We start from the raw sequence: 23547 nt of genomic DNA, 5'->3' as shown, positions 1-23547 counted from the left end.
ATCTCGACAGACAGTTCACAAACTCACACAAACAACAGTGCCAAAATATATGATGCTGTCTGCGATTGCGAACCAATGAGTTATATATACTTGACTTGTCTAGTTAAATAAAGGTTAAATAAAAATGTATAAATATTCTCCGCGCGTCCATCTTGGCACTCACTCACCGTTGTAAAAAATATTTTGGAAGCTCTAGAAATGCATATATGTCTACATTCATTTTTGCCACCTTTGTTCTATTACAGACACTAATGCATACTTTTAAATTATATTATGTGAGCTAAACATACAAAATAAAAAGATGAACGTTTTCCTTAATATATAATTTCTGAAGATTACTAATGTTACTGTCCTCACTACAACAACAAAAATACTTCAATACATGCCATTTTGTCCTTAAAACAATTAATTGGAATACAGTAGAATTCCATTCATTCCTATGGTGGACTGCTCCTACTGGGGGGTGTCATTATGGCCAACAGGTGGCTTAAAACCCTCTCAGTGGCCAATATATAGCATTTGCAATCCAGGGTTAACATCCATCATTCCTGTAAACACTTCAAGTTGCACACTAAAGATTTTAAAACAAAACCTAAGTTTGCAGCCCAAATAAATACTTCACAGAGTTCAAGTAACAGACACATCTCAACAACTGTTCAGAGGAGACTGCGTAAATCCGGCCTTCATGGTCAAATTGCTACTAAAGGACATTACTAAGAGACTTGGTTGGGCCAATAAACACAAGCAATGGACATTAGATTGGTGAAAATCTGTCCTTTGGTCTGTTGAGTCCAAATGTGAGATTTTTGGTTACAACCACCATGTCTTTGTAAGACGCAGAGTAGGTGAACGGATGATCTCTGCTTGTGTGGTTCCCACCGTGAAGCAAGGAGAAGGAGGTGTGATGGTGGTTTGCTGGTGACACTGTCAGTGATTTATTTAGAATTCAAGGCACACTTAACCAGCATGGCTACCACAGTATTCTGCAGCGATATGCCATCCCATCTGGTTTACGCTTAGTGGGACTATCATTTGTTTTTCAACAGGACAATGACCCAACACCTCCAGGCTGTGTAAGGGCTATTTGACCAAGAAAGAGAGTGATGGAGTGCTACATCAGATGACCTGGCCTCCACAATCACCCAACCTCAAACCAATTGATATGGTTTGGGATGAGTTGAACCGCAGAGTGAAGGAAAAACAGCCAACAAGTGCTCAGCATATGTGGGAACTCCTTCAAGACTGTTGGAAAAGCATTCCAGGTGAAGCTGGTTAAGAGAATGCCAAGAGTGTGCAAAGCTGCCATCAAGGCAAAGGGTGGCTACTTTGAAGAATCTAAGATATATTTTGATTTGTTTAACACTGAGTTAATACATGATTCCATATGTGTTACTTTATAGTTTTGATGTCTTCACTATTATTCTACAATGTAAAAAATAGTTCAAACTAGAGAAACTCTGGAATGAATAGGTGTCCCCAAACGTTTGACTGGTACTGTATTTATATAGCTTAAATCAAATCAAGAGAATATTGGTCTTCATTCAGCTAGCACTAAATGATCTGGAAACCACACACACAAACATAAAGGGTAAAAAATAATTGTATTAAAAAAGTTTTAAAAGTAATATACATAGTCAAAGATTAGGGGACAGAATCTGGCCTATTCAAAATTAGACATGTAAGACTAATAATCAGATATAAAATACAATAAATATCTACAATTTTAAACATATATCGCAATGTACATGTACACGCGTTTGGTCTAAAATCATTTGCATATGATAAGGGTGTTATACAGTAACAGCCTCAAAGTACTCATATATTTTCCCGTTGTAAAGAGGATATCAAACGAGAAATTGTCCATATAGCCAACAGTCCTTTGCTTGTTTTCTCTTTGGCTCAAACAAATACAGAGGAATAGAGAGTTGGAATACATAATTGTCATATTATCTCTCTACCTTCTGTAACGGTAAGATTCAACTGTTCCTTCACTGTTTAAAAAGGTATAGCAGGCATCATGCAAATTAAATGATGTGCGAGCTATTACAAACAAACACCAAGACACTTTAGTCCTTGTCAGTCTACGTATTGCACAACCGTAAACATTTCGAGACTACATGTAAACAATAGGCTATGACATTGTTCCTTTGCTTCAGTGCCGAGCAGTAAACAGAATATAATATAGATGTCCCTTCCTTATGTATATATAAAAAATAAAATAAAAAATAAACATTCACAAGGCACTTATTGAGTAAACGTCATTGAATTTAACTCACTGATAGAACTCCAGCACACCACTTGAGTCATGACGACTCTTCAGAGTTTAACGTCTACCATAAATACCAGGGTTGGGGTCAATTCACATTGAAGTCAGTAAATTCAGGATTTGAATTGAAAATCCCAACATTTTTAAATAGGTTTTCCTTTTATGTTGATTGAAGTCATTGAAAATAAATTTTCTCAATAATTTAATTGGAATTTCAGTTTACTTCCTGAATGGACTGCCTTCAATTCAAATTGACCCAAACCCTGATAAATACCCAGTTAAAATGACACATTCAGTACCTGCCAACACACACAGTACATACAAAGTACAGAGAAAGACACGCCTGACTGCATTATAGTATTTTGACTGGTTTGAAACTAGTAGTTACTCCACTGTCACAGACTTGGCTAGGTTCCTGGGGCAGTCCACCTGAGAAGATGGAAAGAAAATCAACATTAGTGTTAAGGTCTCGCACACGCACACAGACACAGAGCACACAGACAGAGCATGCACACAGAGCACGCAGACAGAGCATGCACACAGACACAGAGCACACACACAGACACAGAGCACGCAGACAGAGCATGCACACAGACACAGAGCACACACACAGACACAGAGCACGCAGACAGAGCATGCACACAGACAGAACACACACACAGACACAGAGCACGCAGACAGAGCACGCACACAGACACAGAGCATGCACACAGACACAGAGCACGCACACAGACAGAGCACGCAGACAGAGCATGCACACAGACACAGAGCACACACACACAGAGCACACAGACAGATACAGAGCACACAGACAGACACAGAGCACACAGACACAGAGCACACAGACACAGAGCATGCACACAGACACAGAGCACACACACAGACACAGAGCACGCAGACAGAGCATGCACACAGACACAGCGCACACACACAGACACAGAGCACGCAGACAGAGCTTGCATACAGACACAGAGCACACAGACAGACACACAGACACAGACACAGAGCACACAGACACAGAGCATGCACACAGACACAGAGCACGCACACAGACACAGAGCACGCAGACAGAGCATGCACACAGACACAGAGCACACAGACACAGAGCACACAGACAGAGCATGCACACAGAGCACGCAGACACAGAGCACACAGACACAGAGCACACACACAGACACAGAGCATGCAGACAGAGCACACACAGACACAGAGCACACAGACACAGAGCACACAGACAGAGCATGCACACAGAGCATGCAGACACAGAGCACGCAGACACAGAGCACACACAGACACAGAGCATGCAGACAGAGCACGCACACAGACACAGAGTACGCAGACACAGAGCACACAGACAGAGCATGCACACAGAGCATGCAGACACAGAGCACGCAGACACAGAGCACACAGACACAGAGCACAGACACAGAGCACGCAGACAGAGCACAGACACAGAGCACGGACACAGAGCACGCAGACAGAGCACGCAGACAGAGCACACAGACACAGAGCACACAGACAGAGCACGGACACAGAGCACACAGACACAGAGCACGCAGACAGAGCACACAGACAGAGCACGCACACAGAGCACGCACACAGAGCACCACCCTCAGACACAACACATACTATGACTGCTGTCGGCTGTAACCGAGGACCATTGGGGCCTGGTGACTTACATCGTATCCCCGGAGCACAGCCAAGTGGAAGGACATGAGCTGGAGAGGAATGACACTGAGGACGCCTTGAAGGCAGTCCACTGTCTGTGGCAACTCAATGGTCTTGTAAGCATTCTTAGTGATCTCAGGGTCGTCCTGGCAACACAGGATAATGGGCCGCCCCTGACAGGAAGGGGGAAAACAGCATCAATAATGATATAATCATTAAACTATTCTGTCCATTGTGATATTCCCTCAGGTGAATTATTTTTGAATACCAGGGTGTACAAAAGCTACTGAATGTCAAAGTCAGAGAGAGAGAGAGAGAGAGAGAGTCCCCCTTCTCTCTGTGTGTGTGTGTGTGTCTCACCTGGCGTGCTGTGACCTGCTGCAGAGCGTTGTGACACTTGGTGTAGCAGGCGTCTTTCATGATGATCATAATGACAGGCATGTGTTTGTCGATGAGAGCCAGGGGGCCGTGCTTCAGCTCCCCAGCCAGGATGCCCTCTGAGTGCATGTACGTGATCTCTTTGATTTTCTGTAACAGGAAAATAATCAAATGAAAGTCAATAAGCCATCTAGTCTTCCTGAGAGTTATTTGACATTTTTGTATTTAACTAGGCAAATCAGTTAAGAACAAATTCTTATTTACAACAACGGCCTATACCAGCCAAACCCGGACAACGCTGGGCCAATTGTGCACCGCCCTATGGGACTCCTAATCACAGCCGGTTGTGATGCAGCCTGGATGCAGTGCCTTAGACCACTGCGCCACTCTGTTCCTGGAGAGCTACCCTCTGTAGGTTTTAACTCAAACTCTGCTGGAGGCTACCCTCCTGTAGGTTTTAACTCCAACCCTGTTCCTGGAGAGCTACCCTCCTGTAGGTTTTAACTCCAACTCTGTTCCTGGAGAGCTACCCTCCTGTAGGTTTTAACTCCAACTCTGTTCCTGGAGAGCTACCCTCCTGTAGGTTTTAACTCCAACTCTGTTCCTGGAGAGCTACCCTCCTGTAGGTTTTAACTCCAACCCCGTTCTTGGAGAGCTACCCTCCTGTTGGTTAACTCCAACCCTGTTCTTGGAGAGCTTACCGTTTTCTATTTTCTTTTGTGGTTATTTTTTTACCCCCTTTTTCGATCTCGTCTCATCGCTGCAACTCCCCAACGTGCTCGAGAGAGTCGAAGGTGGAGTCGTGTGTCCTCCAAAACATTACCCCAAACCGCGCTTCTTAACACCCGCTCGCTTAACCCAGAAGCCAGCTGCACCAATGTGTCGGAGGAAACAGAGTTCAACTGATGACCAAGTCAGCCTGCAGGTGCCCAGCCCACCACAAAAATCCACTAGACCACATGGGAGGGCATCTCTCCAGGAAAAGGTTGGAGTTAAAACCTACAGGAGGATATCTCTCCAGGAACAGGGTTGGAGTTAAAACCTACAGGAAGGTAGATCTCCAGGAACAGGGTTGGAGTTAAAACCTACAGGAGGGTACCTCTTCAGGAACAGGGTTGGAGTTAAAACCTACAGGAGGGTACCTCTTCAGGAACAGGGTTGGAGTTAAAACCTACAGGAGGGTACCTCTCCAGGAACAAGGTTGGAGTTAAAACCTACAGGAGGGTATCTCTCCAGGAACTGGTTTGGAGCAAAAACCTAAAGGGTAGCTCTCCAGGAACAGGGTTGGAGAGCCCTGCATGAAGAGTAGTTTGAGTGCTCACCAGTGCCCCCTCCATACAGGTGGCGTAGTTGTATCCACGGCCCATAACCAGCAGGGACCTCTGCTGGTACAGCTCGCTTGCAATGTTTTTGATCTGGTCGTCCAGAGTCAGAACCTCCTTAATCAACCCTGAGGAGAGAAACACCAGACATATTCTGCATTAGCTCACAAGGGCATCACAGTGAGGGAATGCATTGGAGGTAGACAGATAAGGAGTGTAAAATGACAGGGGTGGCTAGAGGTTATAGATAAGTAGTTGACAGGGGCTATGAGAGGGTGGAGGTTATAAGGGGGGGGGGTAAACGAGAGGCACAGAGAGTCAGGCTGACCTGGCAGCATCCTCAATCCGTTGATGATCTCCAGTCTCCTCTTCTGCAGGGAGATTCTGTCCTCACTCATCATCAAACCAAACATGGTGAGGGCCACAAACTGGCTGGTGTACGCCTGGAGAAAGTATGGGGCACTGTGAGCAGTCATGCACAAACACTAGTATATGATGAGGCACTTGCATAAACACAGTACACCATCTCCTCCAAATCTCAACCAAGGTACACACGTGAATCCTGATATCAATATAGTCGCCGTGCTCAGTACAACACCACTGAGCTCACATTAACTGAGGCTTCCCTGTGAACAGACAGCAGTGTGGTGGTGGTGGTAGTGTACCTTGGTGCTGGCCACGCCGATTTCAGGGCCGGCGTTGATGTGAACGCCACAGTCTGTCTCCCTGGAGATGGAGCTGCCCACTGTGTTGGTGATGCCCACCGTCAGAGCTCCGCGGCCCTGACAGTAACGCAGCGTCATCAGGGTGTCTGCTGTCTCACCTGGAAGGAGGTGGAGTCATAGCGTCTATGTGAAACAAAGCACAATTGATCACCATATCTGACCAGATAATGTGCAGTCTCACGTACCAGACTGGCTGATGAAGAAGCAGACGTCATCTCTAAAGACAGGAGTGATGCGGTCCAGGAAATCAGAGGCCAATTCCACCATCACAGGCAGCTCAGTCAACTCCTCCAGAATCTGTCTGGTCTAGAGGCATCAAGGAAGGGTATCGTCAATCACTCTATTTTTCATCTATGAACAACCGACTGTTCAGCCTGGAGTCTGGACTATTTGAGTCCTTTTTCTAAATATAAGCCATTTAGCAAATGCTTTTATCCAAAACGACCCACAGTGAAGTGTGAGTACATTTTTTATGTGTGGGTGGTCTCGGGAATCGAAGCCACAATCCTGACGTTGCAAGCGCTATGCTCTACCAAATAAAATACACATTTTGTTTTGTCACATGCTTAAAACAACAGGTGTAGACTAACAGTGAAATGCTTACATACGGGACATTCCAAACAATGCAGAGAGAAAAATAGTAACACAAGGAATAAATACACATTGAGTAATGATAACTTGGCTATATACACGGGTACCAGGTAAATACTTTTGTGTATATATAGTGTATGTGGACACTCCTTCAAATTAGTAGATTCAGCTATTTCAGCCACACCCATCGCTGACCAATGTATAAAATCGAGCACACATCCATTCAATCTCCATAGACAAACATTGGCAGTAGAATGGCCTTACTGAAGAGCTCAGTGACTTTCAAAGTGGCACAGTCATAGGACCCCACCTTTCGAAACAAGTTAGTTCATCAAATTTCTGCCCTGCCAGAGCTGCCCCGGTCAACTGTAAGTGCTGTTATTGTGAAGTGGAAACGTCTAGGAGCAACAACGACTCAGCCGCGAAGTGGTAGGCCACACAAGCTCACAGAACGGGACCGCCGAGTGCTGAAGCACGTAGCGCATAAAAACCGTCTGTCCTCGGTTGCAACACTCACTACTGAGTTCCAAACTGACTCTGGAAGCAACGTCAACACTGGAACTGTTCGTCTGGAGCGTCATGAAATGGGTTTCCATGGCCGAGCAGCCGCACACCGTAAAACTTCAATGAAAACGCAGAGTCTCAAACAGCCGCCTGTCCCTTTTAATAAATCGGGCAACGGCTTGATTTGTTACATTCAATAATGACTTGAAGAAATGACGGCAATCATCCGTTTTTAAATCGCCAGTAACAAACTGCTAGCCATTGGCTGCTAACAGCTGAGAACTGCTAGCCATTGGCTGCTACCAGCTGAGAACTGCTAGCCATTGGCTGCTAACAGCTGAGAACTGCTAGCCATTGGCTGCTACCAGCTGAGAACTGCTAGCCATTGGCTGCTACCAGCTGAGAACTGCTAGCCATTGGCTGCTAACAGCTGAGAACTGCTAGCCATTGGCTACTAACAGCTGAGAACTGCTAGCCATTGGCTACTAACAGCTGAGAACTGCTACCAGCTGAGAACTGCTAGCCATTGGCTGCTAACAGCTGAGAACTGCTAGCCATTGGCTGCTAACAGCTGAGAACGGCTAGCCATTGGCTGCTAACAGCTGAGAACTGCTAGCCATTGGCTGCTAACAGCTGAGAACGGCTAGCCATTGGCTGCTAACAGCTGAGAACGGCTAGCCATTGGCTGCTAACAGTCAACAACTTTGGGAGTGCAGATCCCCCAGAAATTGTCCAATCCCCCTCTAGTAGTGAAAGTAAGAACTGCCAAAAAGGAGAATGATTATGTCAAGTCAAAGTTTTTTGTTGTTGTCTGAAAGAGGCATACTTAGACAAAATAAACGTGACATAGTATGTAAATGATAACACAAATGAATGATAACACATTATTGCAGGAAATTAGATTTGATCTTAGTCCTGTATTGATGCTTTGCCTATTTGATGCCTCGTCGAAGGTCGTAGCGAGATTTCTTATATGCATCCGAATTAGTGTCCCGCTCCAACTGAGCAATACAGGATCGGGTCCCATACAGGATCTTTCTCGTTACACCCACACAAGTGTCAATTAGTGAATCTCCTACTCAGTCAATAACCAAATGTCCATCAAACCCCCCCCCCAACCCATTTAGCACTCACCGCCACTCCAGCATGGAAACTGGTGCCACAGCCAATCAGGATGAGGCGTCTGCAGCGCCTGATCTCCTTCAGATGGTCTTTCAGCCCCCCCAGGACCACTGGTGATCAAAAGCACATCTCTGACACAAAACAAGACGCATTTCTGATCTTCAGCTACGGATCTATTTCTAAAGTTATCTGTTTGGGGTACTGTGTGTGCCATACCTAGCCTGGGTACCAGTCTGTTTGAGTTAACATTCTACTTCCTTGCCACTCGTCGTCATGTTTAGCATCACACGGAGTACATTGAGTGGATTTCAGACTATGCCATACCTGTGTTGGTTTCAAAACAGATCCTTCCTCTCATGGTGTTGAAGACAGACTCTGGCTGCTCAAAAATCTCCTTCTGCATGAAGGCTTTGAAGTTCCCTGTGAGTCAAATCAAATCAAATTCTATTGGTTAGCAGATGTTATTGGTCACATACACATGGTTAGCAGATGTCAATGCAAGTGTAGCGAAATGCTTGTGCTTCTAGTTCTGACTATGCAGTAAAATCTAACAAATTCACAATAACTACTTTATACACACACACACAAATACACACAAATGTAAAGGGATGAATAAGAATATGTAAATATAAACATCCATGTTATGCATCAATACCAACCCCAAGAACAGATCACCCAGAAATACAGACAGACTCCAAGTGAAAGAAGACTGCATCAGGCTCTCACTCATTTCTGAAAACTGCACATAGCTAATAAGTGCTTAATAATTCTAACTATCCCAGCACCTCTGCATAACCCTGGCCATATCTACTTTACACTGATTGGTTATCAGCAGAGCCATGTATTTAGAGGGGTGGCGCTAACTCTCAGAATGTCTAATTTTGTTCTAATTCTAGACCATCCATAACATAGTTTAACTATTCCCCATGTCATGTTAACGGGCCACTCAAATGGCTGCCATAGAATGTTGTCGTATCATGTCAATGCATCAGAAACCTCAAAGTTCCAACTCTCTAAATTAGAGGGCTCTTGTTATCAGTGTGTGACTGTGTGTTGTGATGACCCCTGACCTTTCATGATCTGCTGCAGCTCCATCTGTAGGGTCTGGATGGCCCGGTTAGGGTCCTCTCCGGCACAGCGGCTCATACGGTGCAGGGACAGCTTGCCCTGGGCCACCGCTGCTATGTCATCATCCCGCAGGTAGATCACCTTGTTGGTGTGTTCAATGATAGCACTAGGGGTGAAGCAGGAAGGACAGAGATATGTTTTTTCCCCCCATAAGAGTGTGTAAGGAACATGGCAGTAATATACAGTACATGAATAAGTACATGTAATGACAGTTGACGGCCAGTAGATAGGAGTGTAGAACACAATCAGTATTGAACTGGAAGAGCTACATGAATTACATCTGGGGTTAGTTATCCAGTTGAGGGGAGATTCGTGTTCTCGTTTGCTCTCACCTGGCATCAGAAGCAAAGAAGAACTCCACTGCCTTCCTGTCACTGACTGAATGCAAGGCTACGGTGCTGTCCACCCTGTTCCTGAAGTTCCTCTGCTGGATGCCTTCTATGAAGTGACCTGAAGAGCAGACGGGGTCATACAGACAGAACAGAATGGATTTTTCCAGAAGGAACTTCAATTGTGTAACAGCGTATAACATAACTCATTACTAAACCTTTTGAAATGTAATTGACACTAAACATTACAGACAGATATTATTTAGGCTCACCCAAAAGGTGAACGGGTGTTCTTAACATTTTGTCTTTGGTAAGTTTCCCTTTTCACCTCCTTAATATTACACTTAATTTCAAATTAGTCATGTTTATTTTCAGCTAAATGGAAACAGATTTATCAAAAGCATGGTTCCCGAGCACAAGAAAGTTGGGAGCTAAAGTTGACATAAATTCATAAAAATGTCAAGCTAAGTGCTCTGCTTGATGACAAACAGCACTTTACCTATACAGACGAGATTGCACAAGCAACTTCGGTCACAAATCCCAACCTACAACTCCACATGCTCATTACAGCTACAGTACACAACAGGGGTATTACAAATTATAAAGGAGAATACTTAAAATCACCAGGACTAAAAGTTTCAGTTGGCGCCATCAAGAGTTGTCTGCCAACAGCTAGCCTAGTTTCCAGAGGCACCCAGAGAGAAAAGAGGGACTCACCAGTACTGTTGTACTGAATAGGAATCTGTTCCATAGACAGCTCATACTTGCTCCTCACACCTATCAGCAGAGGACTTCCTCTCCTAAGACAGGATGACAGTGACAGAGGACATTAGAGGCTGAGGCTGGAATGAGAGAGTGAGAGAGGATGATAGTGACAGAGTCCGTTAGAGAGACTGAGGCTGGCATGAGACAGAATGAGAGAGGATGACAGTGACAGAGTCCGTTAGAGAGACTGAGGCTGGCATGAGACAGAATGAGAGAGGATGACAGTGACAGAGATCCGTTAGAGAGACTGAGGCTGGCATGAGACAGAATGAGAGAGGAAGACAGTGACAGAGATCCGTTAGAGAGACTGAGGCTGGCATGAGACAGAATGAGAGAGGAAGACAGTGACAGAGATCCGTTAGAGAGACTGAGGCTGGCATGAGACAGAATGAGAGAGGATGACAGTGACAGAGTCCGTTAGAGAGACTGAGGCTGGCATGAGACAGAATGAGAGAGGATGACAGTGACAGAGATCCGTTTGTGGGAAACTGGTATGAACTAGACCTACATTTTTTGGGCCAAATAAAACCACTGTCTGAGACAAGCTCTCTTAGAATAGACAAAGGCAGTTATAACACACCCTCCACTTTCTCCCACAGAGTAGACCACATCCGTTCACTCAACTATAAAGACAGGCCAACAGCATCCCACACACCACAAACATCACTCAACTTGGTCTTGTACAATCACTTGTTTTGTTCATTATAATACCCTGAAATCTTTATGGCTAGACCAGTGGCGTGGGCCTGCAGAAATTCTGATGCTTAAAGTTAGAGAGGGCAGCTTCAGTATTTTTGCAATTCATTCCAGTCATTGGCAGCAGAGAACTGGAAGGAAAGGCGGCCAATATCAAGCAACAATACCATGAAGGAGGGCATTGTTTAATGGAGGAGGTGAGGAACTACAAACACTTGTATAATGACTTAATTGTAACCATTCTTTCCCCTGGAAAGCAACTCTGACAAAGAGACAGTAAACTACACTCAGTGGATAAGAGCCCTCTCTGGAAAAGCTCCACTCTGGTCCTTAGACCATTGAGCTCTCTCATTTGAAAACTGAGAGTGGAGGAGAAATCTTAACTGACACAAAACACACATAACCACTAGTTTGCACACATACAGACACACAGTGAACAGTGTTGCTTACTGTGCATAATGTGCCACTTTTACAGGTATACAGTTAACATTATGCTGATAAAAAAGGATGACAAAACTTGTATAGGTTTCTTACACAAACATCATGCCCTGTTCATACCAGACTTTACCGTTTCACCTAAACCAGAACATTGCATCATAGTGGGCATGTGGTAACAGAACTCTTTGAAACAGGATCAGATTCCCTGATTCATGGGCTTCCATGGAACGTTGTGCTTAGTGAGTGTTCTACAGGATATTATGCAACACTTGAGATCAGCAACAGGGTTAGAGGTCAGAAAGGGGGTCAATCTATAATGGAAGGTAAAGTGTTCTGGTAGGCTGGGCGAACGTGTGAGGTAGAAGTGATGGGGTCGAGTAGAGAAATGTCAGAGGGGTCATACTGACCTGGTGGCTACAGCTTCCCCCGGGAAGTGGATGCTTTTGAAAACCAGAGCAAAAGCCCCTTCCTTGGAGAGAAGAGACAAAAGGAGTACAGCAAGTTAGCTGTGTCAGAAATGACAACCTGTAGACCTCAGTGAATTCACATCCAATATGATCTAATTTAGGACAGGATGATATTGACACAATGAGTCATCAACAACAGTCAGATGCACTATAATGTTTAAACTTCATAGCCTGCACTCATGTCCGACATCAGTCCCTAGACAGGCTAAACCCAATAGACATCAGTCAAAGGAAAGCCATAGAAGACAAAAAGATAGGAAACTATGGCAAATCAGCTGAACCCTTTATCCCTTGCCTAAACCCCAGCCCAGCCACTATGCGCCCTCTTCCCTCTATCCACTGCCTAAACCCCAGCCACTCTGCTCCCTCCTCCCTCTATCCCCTGCCTAAACCCCAGCCACTCTGCTCCCTCCTCCCTCTATCCCCTGCCTAAACCCCAGCCCAGCCACTATGCGCCCTCTTCCCTCTATCCCCTGCCTAAACCCCAGCCCAGCTCCCTCCTCCCACTATCCCCTGCGCCACTCCTCCCTTCCCTCTATCCCCCAGCCCAGCCACTAAACCCCTGCCTAAACCCCAGCCCAGCCACTCGCCCTCCTCCCTCTATCCCCTGCCTAAACCCCAGCCACTCTGCTCCCTCCTCCCTCTATCCCCTGCCTAAACCCCAGCCCAGGGGCCCAGTAAGGTGAGGAGATGGGGTATGCTGTGAGATAGATGGGGTATGCTGGGAGGCAGAGAAACTGAGCTCCACACACTCAGGCTGTAGGAGGAGTAAGAGGCCTCTCTGTGGAAGCACTACTCTGCTCCCTAGCCCTGAGCTCTCTCATTGGCCAAACTGAGAGGGGAGGAGAAATATAAAACAAATAAACACACACACACACACACACACAGCTTATGATTCAGTCTGTTTTCAATTATGCCAAGAACTAATCTCGTTGTTCAACTTTCCCCTTCTTTTATTGAAGCTACAGAGTGAGGTCTTCGTTTTCTTCTGGGGTAGTTGGGTGGGGTGGGCTGATATACAGGATATTAGGTCATCTTTCAGAGCCACTTCTAAAACCAGACTCAACCAGATCCCAGCACACTGAACACAGCAGGACTTTTAGACCCTAAAAACCTTTTCCTTTCAGGTTGCGGAGGGCATTAGGTTAGCTGCTACATACGTACAACTGCTGTTGATTATGCGATGTGGTTAATAGGAAACAGTAAACAGGCCAGACAAGGAGGGGGGGGCATTGCAACACAAAACCCCAGCTGACATGTCCCAAATGATTTGTTTGTTTGTCACAACATAATCAACTACCCTACCACATGCAGACAGGACTGTTAATTGTGTGTGGTCATATACAGAGATTTTCCCAGAAGAATCTACCCCTATCCATGACGTTTACCAGCTGCTGGATGACGCGCTCCACCAGGGTGGAGAAGGACACATATTCGTTCTCGCTGTTGTCATAGACATATTTAATCAGCTTGGGGATGACCTCGGTGTCCGTCTCCGACTCAAACTTGTACCCCTTGGATTTCTGACGGCAGTATACAAAAAAAAACACTGCTGTTAGTTACAGACAACAACCTTCAAAACAGACAATGTTTCTCTCAACAAAAATAAGAGATGTAGCCTAATTGTCAGTCTCAGTTATTAGCTCAGCCTGGCTAATGAAACAGCACCGTAGACCCTGACATACCGCAACCATGAATGGCAAAGTCAGGACAATTCAAGTGGATTTATTGGCATGGGAAACATATGTTAATATTGCCGAAGCAAGTGAAGTAGATAACAAACAACTGACAATCTGTACAGGAATCTACGGTCTGACCCATCAACAACAACAGAAATAGAATCCATAGAAAGGGCTTGGTAACTCTGACCCTGGTAATTTCACTGGTAAACTAATGGGTACACTCGCAATGGCTGCCAGTCCACCCATTATGCCACCATTGACTTGAATGGGGAGGCCAGTTCTATCGATTCCATTTCTACGTCAACACCTTTATACATCCACACTACAGACATAGAATACTGTAATGTCCTTTCATTCAATAACATTTGCTAACGTCTACAAACAAATCCCACATATATGATCTCTATTGGGCCTACTGACCAACGGCCTAAGGGCTTGTCTGTGTGGTCTTGACACTTGTAAAACTACACTTCTTGTGGTTTATGATGTCTGTGCAGACCTGTATACCCGTGCACAAAGGTCTAGTAGCAATGATGTGTTCAAGGTGTGTAAATAAATGTCCGGATTGGAATGCCTTGTGTGTTCTCACAACTTACCAGGTATTTCCTGAGCTCCTTGTAGTTAGTGATGATTCCATTGTGGATCACAACGAATTCTAAGGTGAAGAACAGAGATCACATGTGAAATATTTGGCATTCACAGAACACCTATTCCTCTGTGATAAGCATAACATTATCTTGTGTCAAACATGGGTTAATAGCTACAGTGTAATTATTGTAAGTAAATATCTACTCTGCTCTAATGAAGTCTTTCAAACAAATCAATTCATTTTATTTCATAAAGCTTTTTACGTCAGCACTTGTCACAAAGTGCTTTACAGATACCCAGGCTAAAACCTCAAACAGCAAGCAATGTACATGCAGAAGCACAAACGTGCTTGTATTTAAGGTCACAGTCTGTCTTGTTTTATGTCCTAGGCCAGGGTTCCACAACTGCTGGCCCACGGGTGGTTTTATTTGGCCAATAGTTTTCTGAGCCAATATATTATTATTATTTCCCAATATTGGACCAGGAAATCAGCTCCAAGTGATTGTAATTTTGGAAATCTAAGTATTCTCACCCATTATAGAGAGATCCTATAGAAATGTAAGCAAGGATTCAAATTATTATGTTTTATTCAAATATTATATCTGTTTAAGCTTATTGCGGTCAACATACGGTCTACAAATGATTATGTTCTGGCCACCCGACCATGCACTCAATAAAAAAAACACAAATAAAGAATTTAAAAAGATCAGTCCGTGGCTGAATCTAATTGATGGTCCCTGACATAGGAGAACATCCCGGGTTCTTTATGAATTACTATCATGATGGAGCTACTCTCTAAGGTGAACTCAAGCACATCTGCATAGGCCTCAGGAGAAAGCTCAGGCAGGCTAGGACACCAGGCAATACGTCAGACAGCATGGAGTTAAGCCATCTCATTATCTAGCAAAAATGACCCCTGACCCCTTTCTCTTTAAAGTTTTCATCTGCTTTCCGGTGTTTCTCTTCCTTAAGGAAAGCAGGGCCCATTAAATGAAGGCAACAACAGGGGTCAGTTAACGACCTCTATATGGTAAACCAGATGACAAAGATGCTCTTTTAGGGGCTGCAATGTAAAGCCAATGGGGACACGTTATATTGTACCCCGGTTCTCTTGTATTGAGTGAATAACTGCATTATAGTGTGTTTACAAACCGCTTAATACTGTACTAACATTGCTTCAGCAATTCTCACCATCTACTGTGTGATCATACAGTACGAGTGTGTTCTTACCGTTGTTCTTGTCGGAGCGGTGTGGATGGCAGTTGACAGCGTTGGGCTCTCCATGTGTCGCCCAGCGGGTGTGAGCAATGCCAAAGTGTGTGTCCAGCTCAATGTCCAGGTCAATGGAGTCGTTCTCTGATCACACACACAATCAACGATCAGACTAAAACATCAATATGTTAAAGCAGGAAGCAGTGAGAAACATACTAAGCATTGGCTAATACGTAGTACTAGACTGTGAACAAGTAGAAATTAGTATAGGAGAAGATCGTGGAGTTGACTCAAGTAGAGTGGTATGGAGCTGAGTAAGAGAGGGAGAGTAGAGAGTTCAGTTTAAAGTAGGAGAGTAGCGAGGGAGAGTAGAGAGTTCAGCTTAATGTAGGAGAGTAGCGAGGGAGAGTAGAGAGTTCAGCTTAATGTAGGAGAGTAGCGAGGGAGAGTAGAGAGTTCAGTTTAAAGTAGGAGAGTAGCGAGGGAGAGTAGGGAGTTCAGCTTAATGTAGGAGAGTAGCGAGGGAGAGTAGAGAGTTCAGCTTAATGCAGGAGAGTAGCAAGGGAGAGTAGAGTACATTAATGCAGGAGAGTAGCGAGGGAGAGTAGGGAGTTCAGCTTAATGTAGATGTGTAGGGAGAGAGTAGAGAGTTCAGCTTAATGTAGGAGAGTAGCGAGGGAGAGTAGAGTTCAGCTTAATGTTTAATGTAGGAGAGTAGAGATTTCAGCTTAATGTAGGAGAGTAGCAAAGGAGAGTAGAGAGTTCAGCTTAATGTAGGAGAGTAGCGAGGGAGAGTAGAGAGTTCAGCTTAATGTAGGAGAATAGCGAGGGAGAGTAGAGAGTTCAGCTTAATGTAGGAGAGTAGTGAGGGAGAGTAGAGAGTTCATCTTAATGTAGGAGAGTAGTGAGGGAGAGTAGAGAGTTCAGCTTAATGTAGGAGAGTAGCGAGGGAGAGTAGAGAGTTCAGCTTAATGTAGGAGAGTAGCGAGGGAGAGTAGAGAGTTCAGCTTAATGTAGGAGAGTAGTGAGGGAGAGTAGAGAGTTCAGCTTAATGTAGGAGAGTAGCGAGGGAGAGTAGAGAGTTCAGCTTAATGTAGGAGAGTAGCGAGGGAGAGTAGAGTTCAGCTTAATGTAGGAGAGTAGCGAGGGAGAGTAGAGAGTTCAGCTTAATGTAGGAGAGTAGCGAGGGAGAGTAGAGAGTTCAGCTTAATGTAGGAGAGTAGCGAGGGAGAGTAGAGAGTTCAGCTTAATGTAGGAGAGTAGTGAGGGAGAGTAGAGAGTTCAGCTTAATGTTAATGTAGGAGAGTAGTGAGGGAGAGTAGAGAGTTCAGCTTAATGTAGGAGAGTAGTGAGGGAGAGTAGAGAGTTCAGCTTAATGTAGGAGAGTAGTGAGGAAGAGTAGAGAGTTCAGCCTACTGTAGAGCTCCTCATCCAGAGCCTTGACCTTCCCCCTCTTCTTGATCAGGCAAATGTTGACGTTGTCACCATTGTCATTTTCAGCTTATCCATGACACCTGAAAGCCAAACACAGAAAAAAGTTCATCTAATGTACAGAGTATAATCTCTTGTGGATGGCAGTGTTGTAATATAGGAGACTACATAGTGAGTGTCTCAGCCTTGTCTCTGTGTCAGATACAGAGTTCAGACATTTTTCTGTCTTGTCTCTGTGTCAGATACATTTTTACTCTGTCTTGTCTCTGTGTCAGATACATTTTTACTCTGTCTTGTCTCTGTGTCAGATACATTTTTACTCTGTCTTGTCTCTGTGTCAGAAATTTTTACTCTGTCTTGTCTGTTTCAGATACATTTTTACTCTGTCTTGAAAGCCAAACACAGAAAAAACAGATACATTTTACTCTGTCTTGTCTCTGTGTCAGATACATTTTTACTCTGTCTTGTCTCTGTGTCAGATACATTTTTACTCTGTCTTGTCTCTGTGTCAGATACATTTTTACTCTGTCTTGTCTCTGTGTCAGATACATTTTTACTCTGTCTTGTCTCTGTGTCAGATACATTTTTACTCTGTCTTGTCTCTGTGTCAGATACATTTTTACTCTGTCTTGTCTCTGTGTCAGATACATTTTTACTCTGTCTTGTCTCTGTGTCAGATACACTCTGTCTTGTCTCTTTTACTCTGTCTTGTCTCTGTGTCAGATACATTTTTACTCTGTCTTGTCTCTGTGTCAGATACATTTTTACTCTGTCTTGTCTCTGTGTCAGATACATTTTTACTCTGTCTTGTCTCGGTCTCAAACAATGAGAACTCATAATTTCTTCCCGAGACCAGCTGAGCAAAAAAATTATAATAATTATCAGCTCCCATTCATTCAGCTCATAAAACCACTTCGACAGGCCAAATATCCACACTCCCTCATGACCCATTCATAACTTATTGCCTATTGAAACCTGGGCTTCCTACTTCACTAGTAACATTAATGTCCTATACTTTCATGGAAGATATTTTTCAAACTTTGTCGCTCTTGTCAGAATTTCGCTTTAGGTGGTCTCGAACTCAACACTGGTGGACAGACTATGTAAACATGAGCATCTCATCAAATTACACAATCATTTAGTTCTGGGTTAACTGAGATTATTTACAACCCTGAACCATAGTGTCCTGTTGGACATTATCAAGAGGCTATGTGGAGACAAGACATCTTCCTTGGCCTCAAGGAGACTGTCTCTCATCTATGATTGTGATCAAATAAGACCTAAGACCACAACATTGTTTTTTAAAATTACCTGCAGAGTCATATCCCCTGTACTCAAGTCTCTGCAGTCCCTTTACCAGTGTGTCAAAGATCTCCTTCCTTGTCCGTGGCACTCTGTAGTTCAGATAGGCAAAAATTCCTGCAAGAAATAAAAGGTACAAGTTGTTTTATTTTTCAACAAGAACAAAAGTGTTGTATTCAAGAAATAACAAACTAACATGATTCACAAAAGCCAGTATCCTACATTACATGTCTTAGACTCAAACCATGATATTATACATGGGGTTGCATCTTTGCTACATTGAATGGGTTGGTATGAAGAGTCAGTGGGCTGGATCTACAGTGAGCTCCAAAAATATTGGGACAGTGAAACATTTTGTGTTGTTTTGGCTCTGTACTCCAGCACTTTGGATGATTTGAAACGATACAATGACTAAAGTGCAGACTGTCAGCTTTAATTTGAGGGTATTTTCATCCATATCGGATGAACCATTTGTTTTGGTTGTTTCAGATTCATTTGTTGCCTAATAGAAATGAATGGTAAATAATGTATTGTGTCATTTGGAGTCACTTTTATTGTGAATAAGAATCAAATGTTTCTAAACACTTCTAAATCAATGTGGATGCTACCATGATTATGAATAATCCTGAATAAATTGTGAATAATGATGAGTGAGAAAGTTAGAAACACAAATATAAAAAATATATATATAATATTTGTGTTTGTAACTTTCTCACTCATCATTATTCACCATTCATTCAGGACTTTCTGTAATCATGGTAGCATCCACATTACTTACCATTGGTCACAAAATAACCTGAAAACACAACCAAAACAAACAACAAATGCATCCAACAAGTTTGTAGAGTCAAGCTTGATGTAATCATTATGTGCTAGGAATATGTGACCAAATACTCATCTTTTGGCTACTTTAATACACATACAGTGTAAGTGAATTTGTCCCAATACTTTTGGTCCCTTAAAATGGGAGGACTTTAAACTATAGTGGACTATTTACAGAAAGTGCTGTAATTTCTAAACGATTCACCCGACATGGATGAATATACCCTCATATTAATGCTGACAGTCTGCACTTTAACCTCATCGTCATTGTATCATTTCAAATCCAAAGTGCTGGAGTACAGAGCCCAAAACAACACAACGTGTGTCCGTGTTCCACTACCTTTGGAGCCTCACGGTATTTCCAACGCCTGTCGCAGTTTGACAGCAGCTGTTTCATCCGTGAAAATGAGCTCCTGTCAGAGACCCAGGTCTAACAGCCATATGCAAAGCTCTGTGTTTAACAGAGCAGTCCAGATGTGGTCTGTCGAGTTTTATATACGGGATGCCAAACTGTTCGAACTTTCAATAGTCAAACATTAGTGAATTATCTAATTATTGTTTTTAGTACTGTTGAGGTTAGTAATGTAAAGGTTAGTAATGTTAGTCAAGTTTAGTATGACACAAAACTACATAGGTCAGTAATGCAAATGCAGAAACGTACACAAATACCAATGAATAATGCATTTTAATGGCAGTACAATTATAAAGATGTATTATATACATTAGGAGGTCGTTGAAGTAACCACGGTCTGTATCCCGAGGAGAACGTCGAGCTGATACTCTCTTACGGCAGAATTGATCATTAAAAAAATTGATTTTTCATAGCAGGTTAGGAGAATTTACGCAGGAGGTTAGGATAATTAACGTAGCAGGTTATAAGTAACAGGTTAAGGTTAGGAAAAAAAAGATAGCGTTAGCTAAAATACAACAACAAAACATTACTTTAGACGTCAATTTGACATAAACTGTATCCCATCCGAGAGCTAGCCAGCTGTGCTAGTTACTGCTATTTGTTACGAAGTTATCTAGCTAATAATCATAATAGTCACGAAATTGTACATATTTGCCTTACCACACATGGTCCAACAGAATATCGTAGTCTTTCAAGTGAAAAGTATCTTGGATGTTGTGGAAGATATTCAGAGATGTTACAACTTTTAAAGTGAAGGCGTGTAGGAACCCAGTACCCCGCCCCCTGTTTCCTTGACAATTTGTTTTGGGGGGGATCATTGTACCCTCTAATCCGCTGTGAAATATATTTTCCATAAACAAAAATATTGTATTTTCAGCTGTTTAAAGCTGGTTTACAAAACCAAAAGTAATAGACACAAAAATGTAATAACTGGAAGCATAGAAATAGTACACATAGAACATATCTACCGTTTCTTAGACTTGCTTTCAAGTAGAATGATATATCTATAATTAACAATTCTATGTGAATTTGGGCCGACGAACAAATTACATATTGGCACTTTAACCATTATTTTGACAGGGAGTCATGCTGAGACCAAGCTCTCTTTTACAGATGAGCCTTGTAATTACAAAAATATACACATCAAATACAAATACACAATGCAAAACACGATCATAGGAAACAAACTCATTTATCAGTAATAAGGTCTGAATTGCCCTATAGGCACCAAAACATCAAATTGGACATATTTATGGACTATCTGGAGTGTAAACATGTTGGACCGTTAACATTCCTATTTTCCCTAAATACCTAACCCTTAACCTAACCCGAACCCCCAAAACCCCAAACCTTAAAATAGTATTTGAACAAATTCAGGACCTGAAAAAAGTCCTGACTTCAAAAAAGCTATTGTTTTCCTACATTTTCACTACATCCGGTTGAAATGTGAGGACATTGGGATCCTGATAAGGTAGGAAAACAAGTACACACACACATTGGTTTTACTATCCTTGTGGGGACTGAAAAATGTATTCCCATTCAAAATCCTATTTTCCATAACCCCTAGCACTAACCCTGAAACTAAATCTAACCCATAACAAAATTGTCCTTGTTTTATTATCCTTGTGAGGACTTCTGGTCCCCACAAGAATAGTAAAACCAAACCACACAAACATGATACAGGATACTTTTTCTAATAGCCGGACCTGGACTGTCATAATTTCACCAAAGAGTTTATTCTCATCAAGGTAAAGTACTTCTCAAGAGAATATATGTGATATTAGACAAATGACGGGATGATGGGAGTGTCAGATTTTAAGACATCAAAGAACAACAATAATGCAATATGTATATTTTGTTTCTTACTCATTTACTCAGACAAAATTAATCATAGCTTTCAAAGATGGACCATTTGTTTTTAAAGGCTATATTCCCTATGGCAGACATTATTCTAATGGTTTTAAATGTTTCATGGTAATACATAGTCGTCAGTGTGTTCAATCAAATTTGAATGTGGTCCAGGAGGATATAGCATTGTCATTGTCTGATTTTCCACAAAGCTCCCCACCCTAGTCCAGTGTAGACCAGGGGACAACCCCGTCATCCGTAGTCATGCAGAAGAGCACCTCTGCCTCCTGTGGACACGTCTGTGTGGGATGGTGCGGCCAGCGAGACGAACGGATGCTGTGTCTGTGAGTAGATCCTGTACATGTGTTCACCTGGATGTGTCAATCTGTTGTTGAGTGTGTTGTGTGAGTGTGTTGAGTGAATGTGTTGGTGAGTGTGTTGATGAGTGTGTTGTGTGAGTGTGTTGGTGAGTGTGTTGTGTGTGTTGATGAGTGTGTTGTGTGAGTGTGTTGGTGAGTGTGTTGTGTGAGCGTTTTGGTGAATGTGTTGGGTGAGTGTGTTGGTGAGTGTGTTGTGTGAGCGTTTTGGTGAATGTGTTGTGTGAGTGTGTTGTGTGAGCGTTTTGGTGAATGTGTTGTGTGAGTGTGTTGTTGTGTGAGTGTGTTGTGTGAGCGTTTTGGTGAATGTGTTGTGTGAGTGTGTTGTGGTGTGTGTTGTTGGGTGAGTGTGTTGAGTTGTGTGTATTTATATTGTAGTTGATAAAGTAATTTAATCACTGACAATAAATATAGGAATGAATCATGACTGTAAGTCAGTTTGGATCAAAGCTGCTAAAGAACATATATTTTTATTAGGAAAGGGAAACCCTTCCCATGAACATTCCCATGGTGATTTCATGGTGAGCTGACGTCCCCACCAAAACTGACAATTCCAACTATTGCTTAACTTAGTTTGGGTGATCTAGAAGAGATTCTTGAAGATAAAGGTAAGAACCACTGCGTCATAAAAGCCTTTGAATCCAAGTGACAGCCAATAGAAAAATGTTACTTGTTGCATCAAGATTGCGGGCGAGAGTTCCTTTGTGTAGATTTGACTATGATCGCCTTCTCCCCCAGATATATTGGTGAGGCCCACAGAGTTTTTGCTCCATAACAAATAGCAAGTCAGAGAGCAGAATGCTCAGTCACTGGCTGGGCAGCAGGCCGAGGCGAGGGTGGGCCGCTGTCTCCAGATCAACACCAGACATCCCATAGGGCTCACCGCGTAGGTGTAGGAAATGACATGCTATGCAGTCACTCTGGGAGAGATTTGGTGGGGGCAGGGGAATGATTACTGGAAGGCATGGGTTGTGCCTGTGGCAATAAGAAGGGTGGCTCTGAATGAAGCAATGGGGGGCTGAGGAAACCCATTATGTTAAAGGAGAGAGGGAATCTCAGCTGACTGGCTGTTTGTGCCTATTTGTTTTACATTAACAACTGAGCTTTTGATATTCACCGGGTTCATTAACAATTAGTAAACGCGAGGGAATCTCACAGGGCAGTATATCAGTCAGGGGCACAGATATAGGCTGACATAGCAATACTGTACAGGGTTCAATTAAATCCAAGCTCTGCAGCCTGTGAGTTGTCCAGCCACAGTGCAGACGGTGTGAAAAAGAGTGGGGTTCCACCTACTGGCGATAGTTAGTACCTGCTGAAGACATGATCATCACTTCACATCCCAGTGCAAGAGCTGCAGGTTTCTATTCCTGTCAATCAGTAACTAATCTTGCCCTAGAAACAGTTATGAAATTCACCAAAAGATCCATTTCTAAAGCCCAATGAAAATCCATCCTTCCCCGGCAGGTTCTTT

The 23547-nt window shown here is 43.2% G+C and overlaps 1 protein-coding gene across 1 annotated transcript; it reads right to left on the bottom strand.

The window, feature by feature from the left end:
* Positions 1–1582: 1582 nt before the first annotated feature.
* On the bottom strand, positions 1583–20640 carry gfpt2 (glutamine-fructose-6-phosphate transaminase 2). The gene is made up of 19 exons (XM_046318043.1): positions 20509–20640; positions 18606–18731; positions 17298–17381; positions 15900–16025; positions 14678–14736; positions 13788–13922; positions 12340–12401; positions 10751–10833; positions 10037–10154; positions 9647–9810; positions 8901–8996; positions 8589–8686; positions 6545–6665; positions 6300–6457; positions 5963–6077; positions 5635–5762; positions 4295–4462; positions 3946–4107; positions 1583–2695 (listed from the first exon to the last, which is right to left on the bottom strand). The coding sequence occupies exons 1-19, from the start codon at positions 20513–20515 to the stop codon at positions 2651–2653; spliced, it is 2055 nt and encodes a 684-aa protein (XP_046173999.1). The 5' UTR covers positions 20516–20640; the 3' UTR covers positions 1583–2650.
* Positions 20641–23547: the final 2907 nt, after the last annotated feature.

Source organism: Oncorhynchus gorbuscha, linkage group LG20 (genome assembly GCF_021184085.1).
Source record: "Oncorhynchus gorbuscha isolate QuinsamMale2020 ecotype Even-year linkage group LG20, OgorEven_v1.0, whole genome shotgun sequence".
Classification (NCBI taxonomy): Eukaryota; Metazoa; Chordata; class Actinopteri; order Salmoniformes; family Salmonidae; genus Oncorhynchus; species Oncorhynchus gorbuscha.
This window is presented reverse-complemented; position numbering and strand designations above follow the sequence as displayed.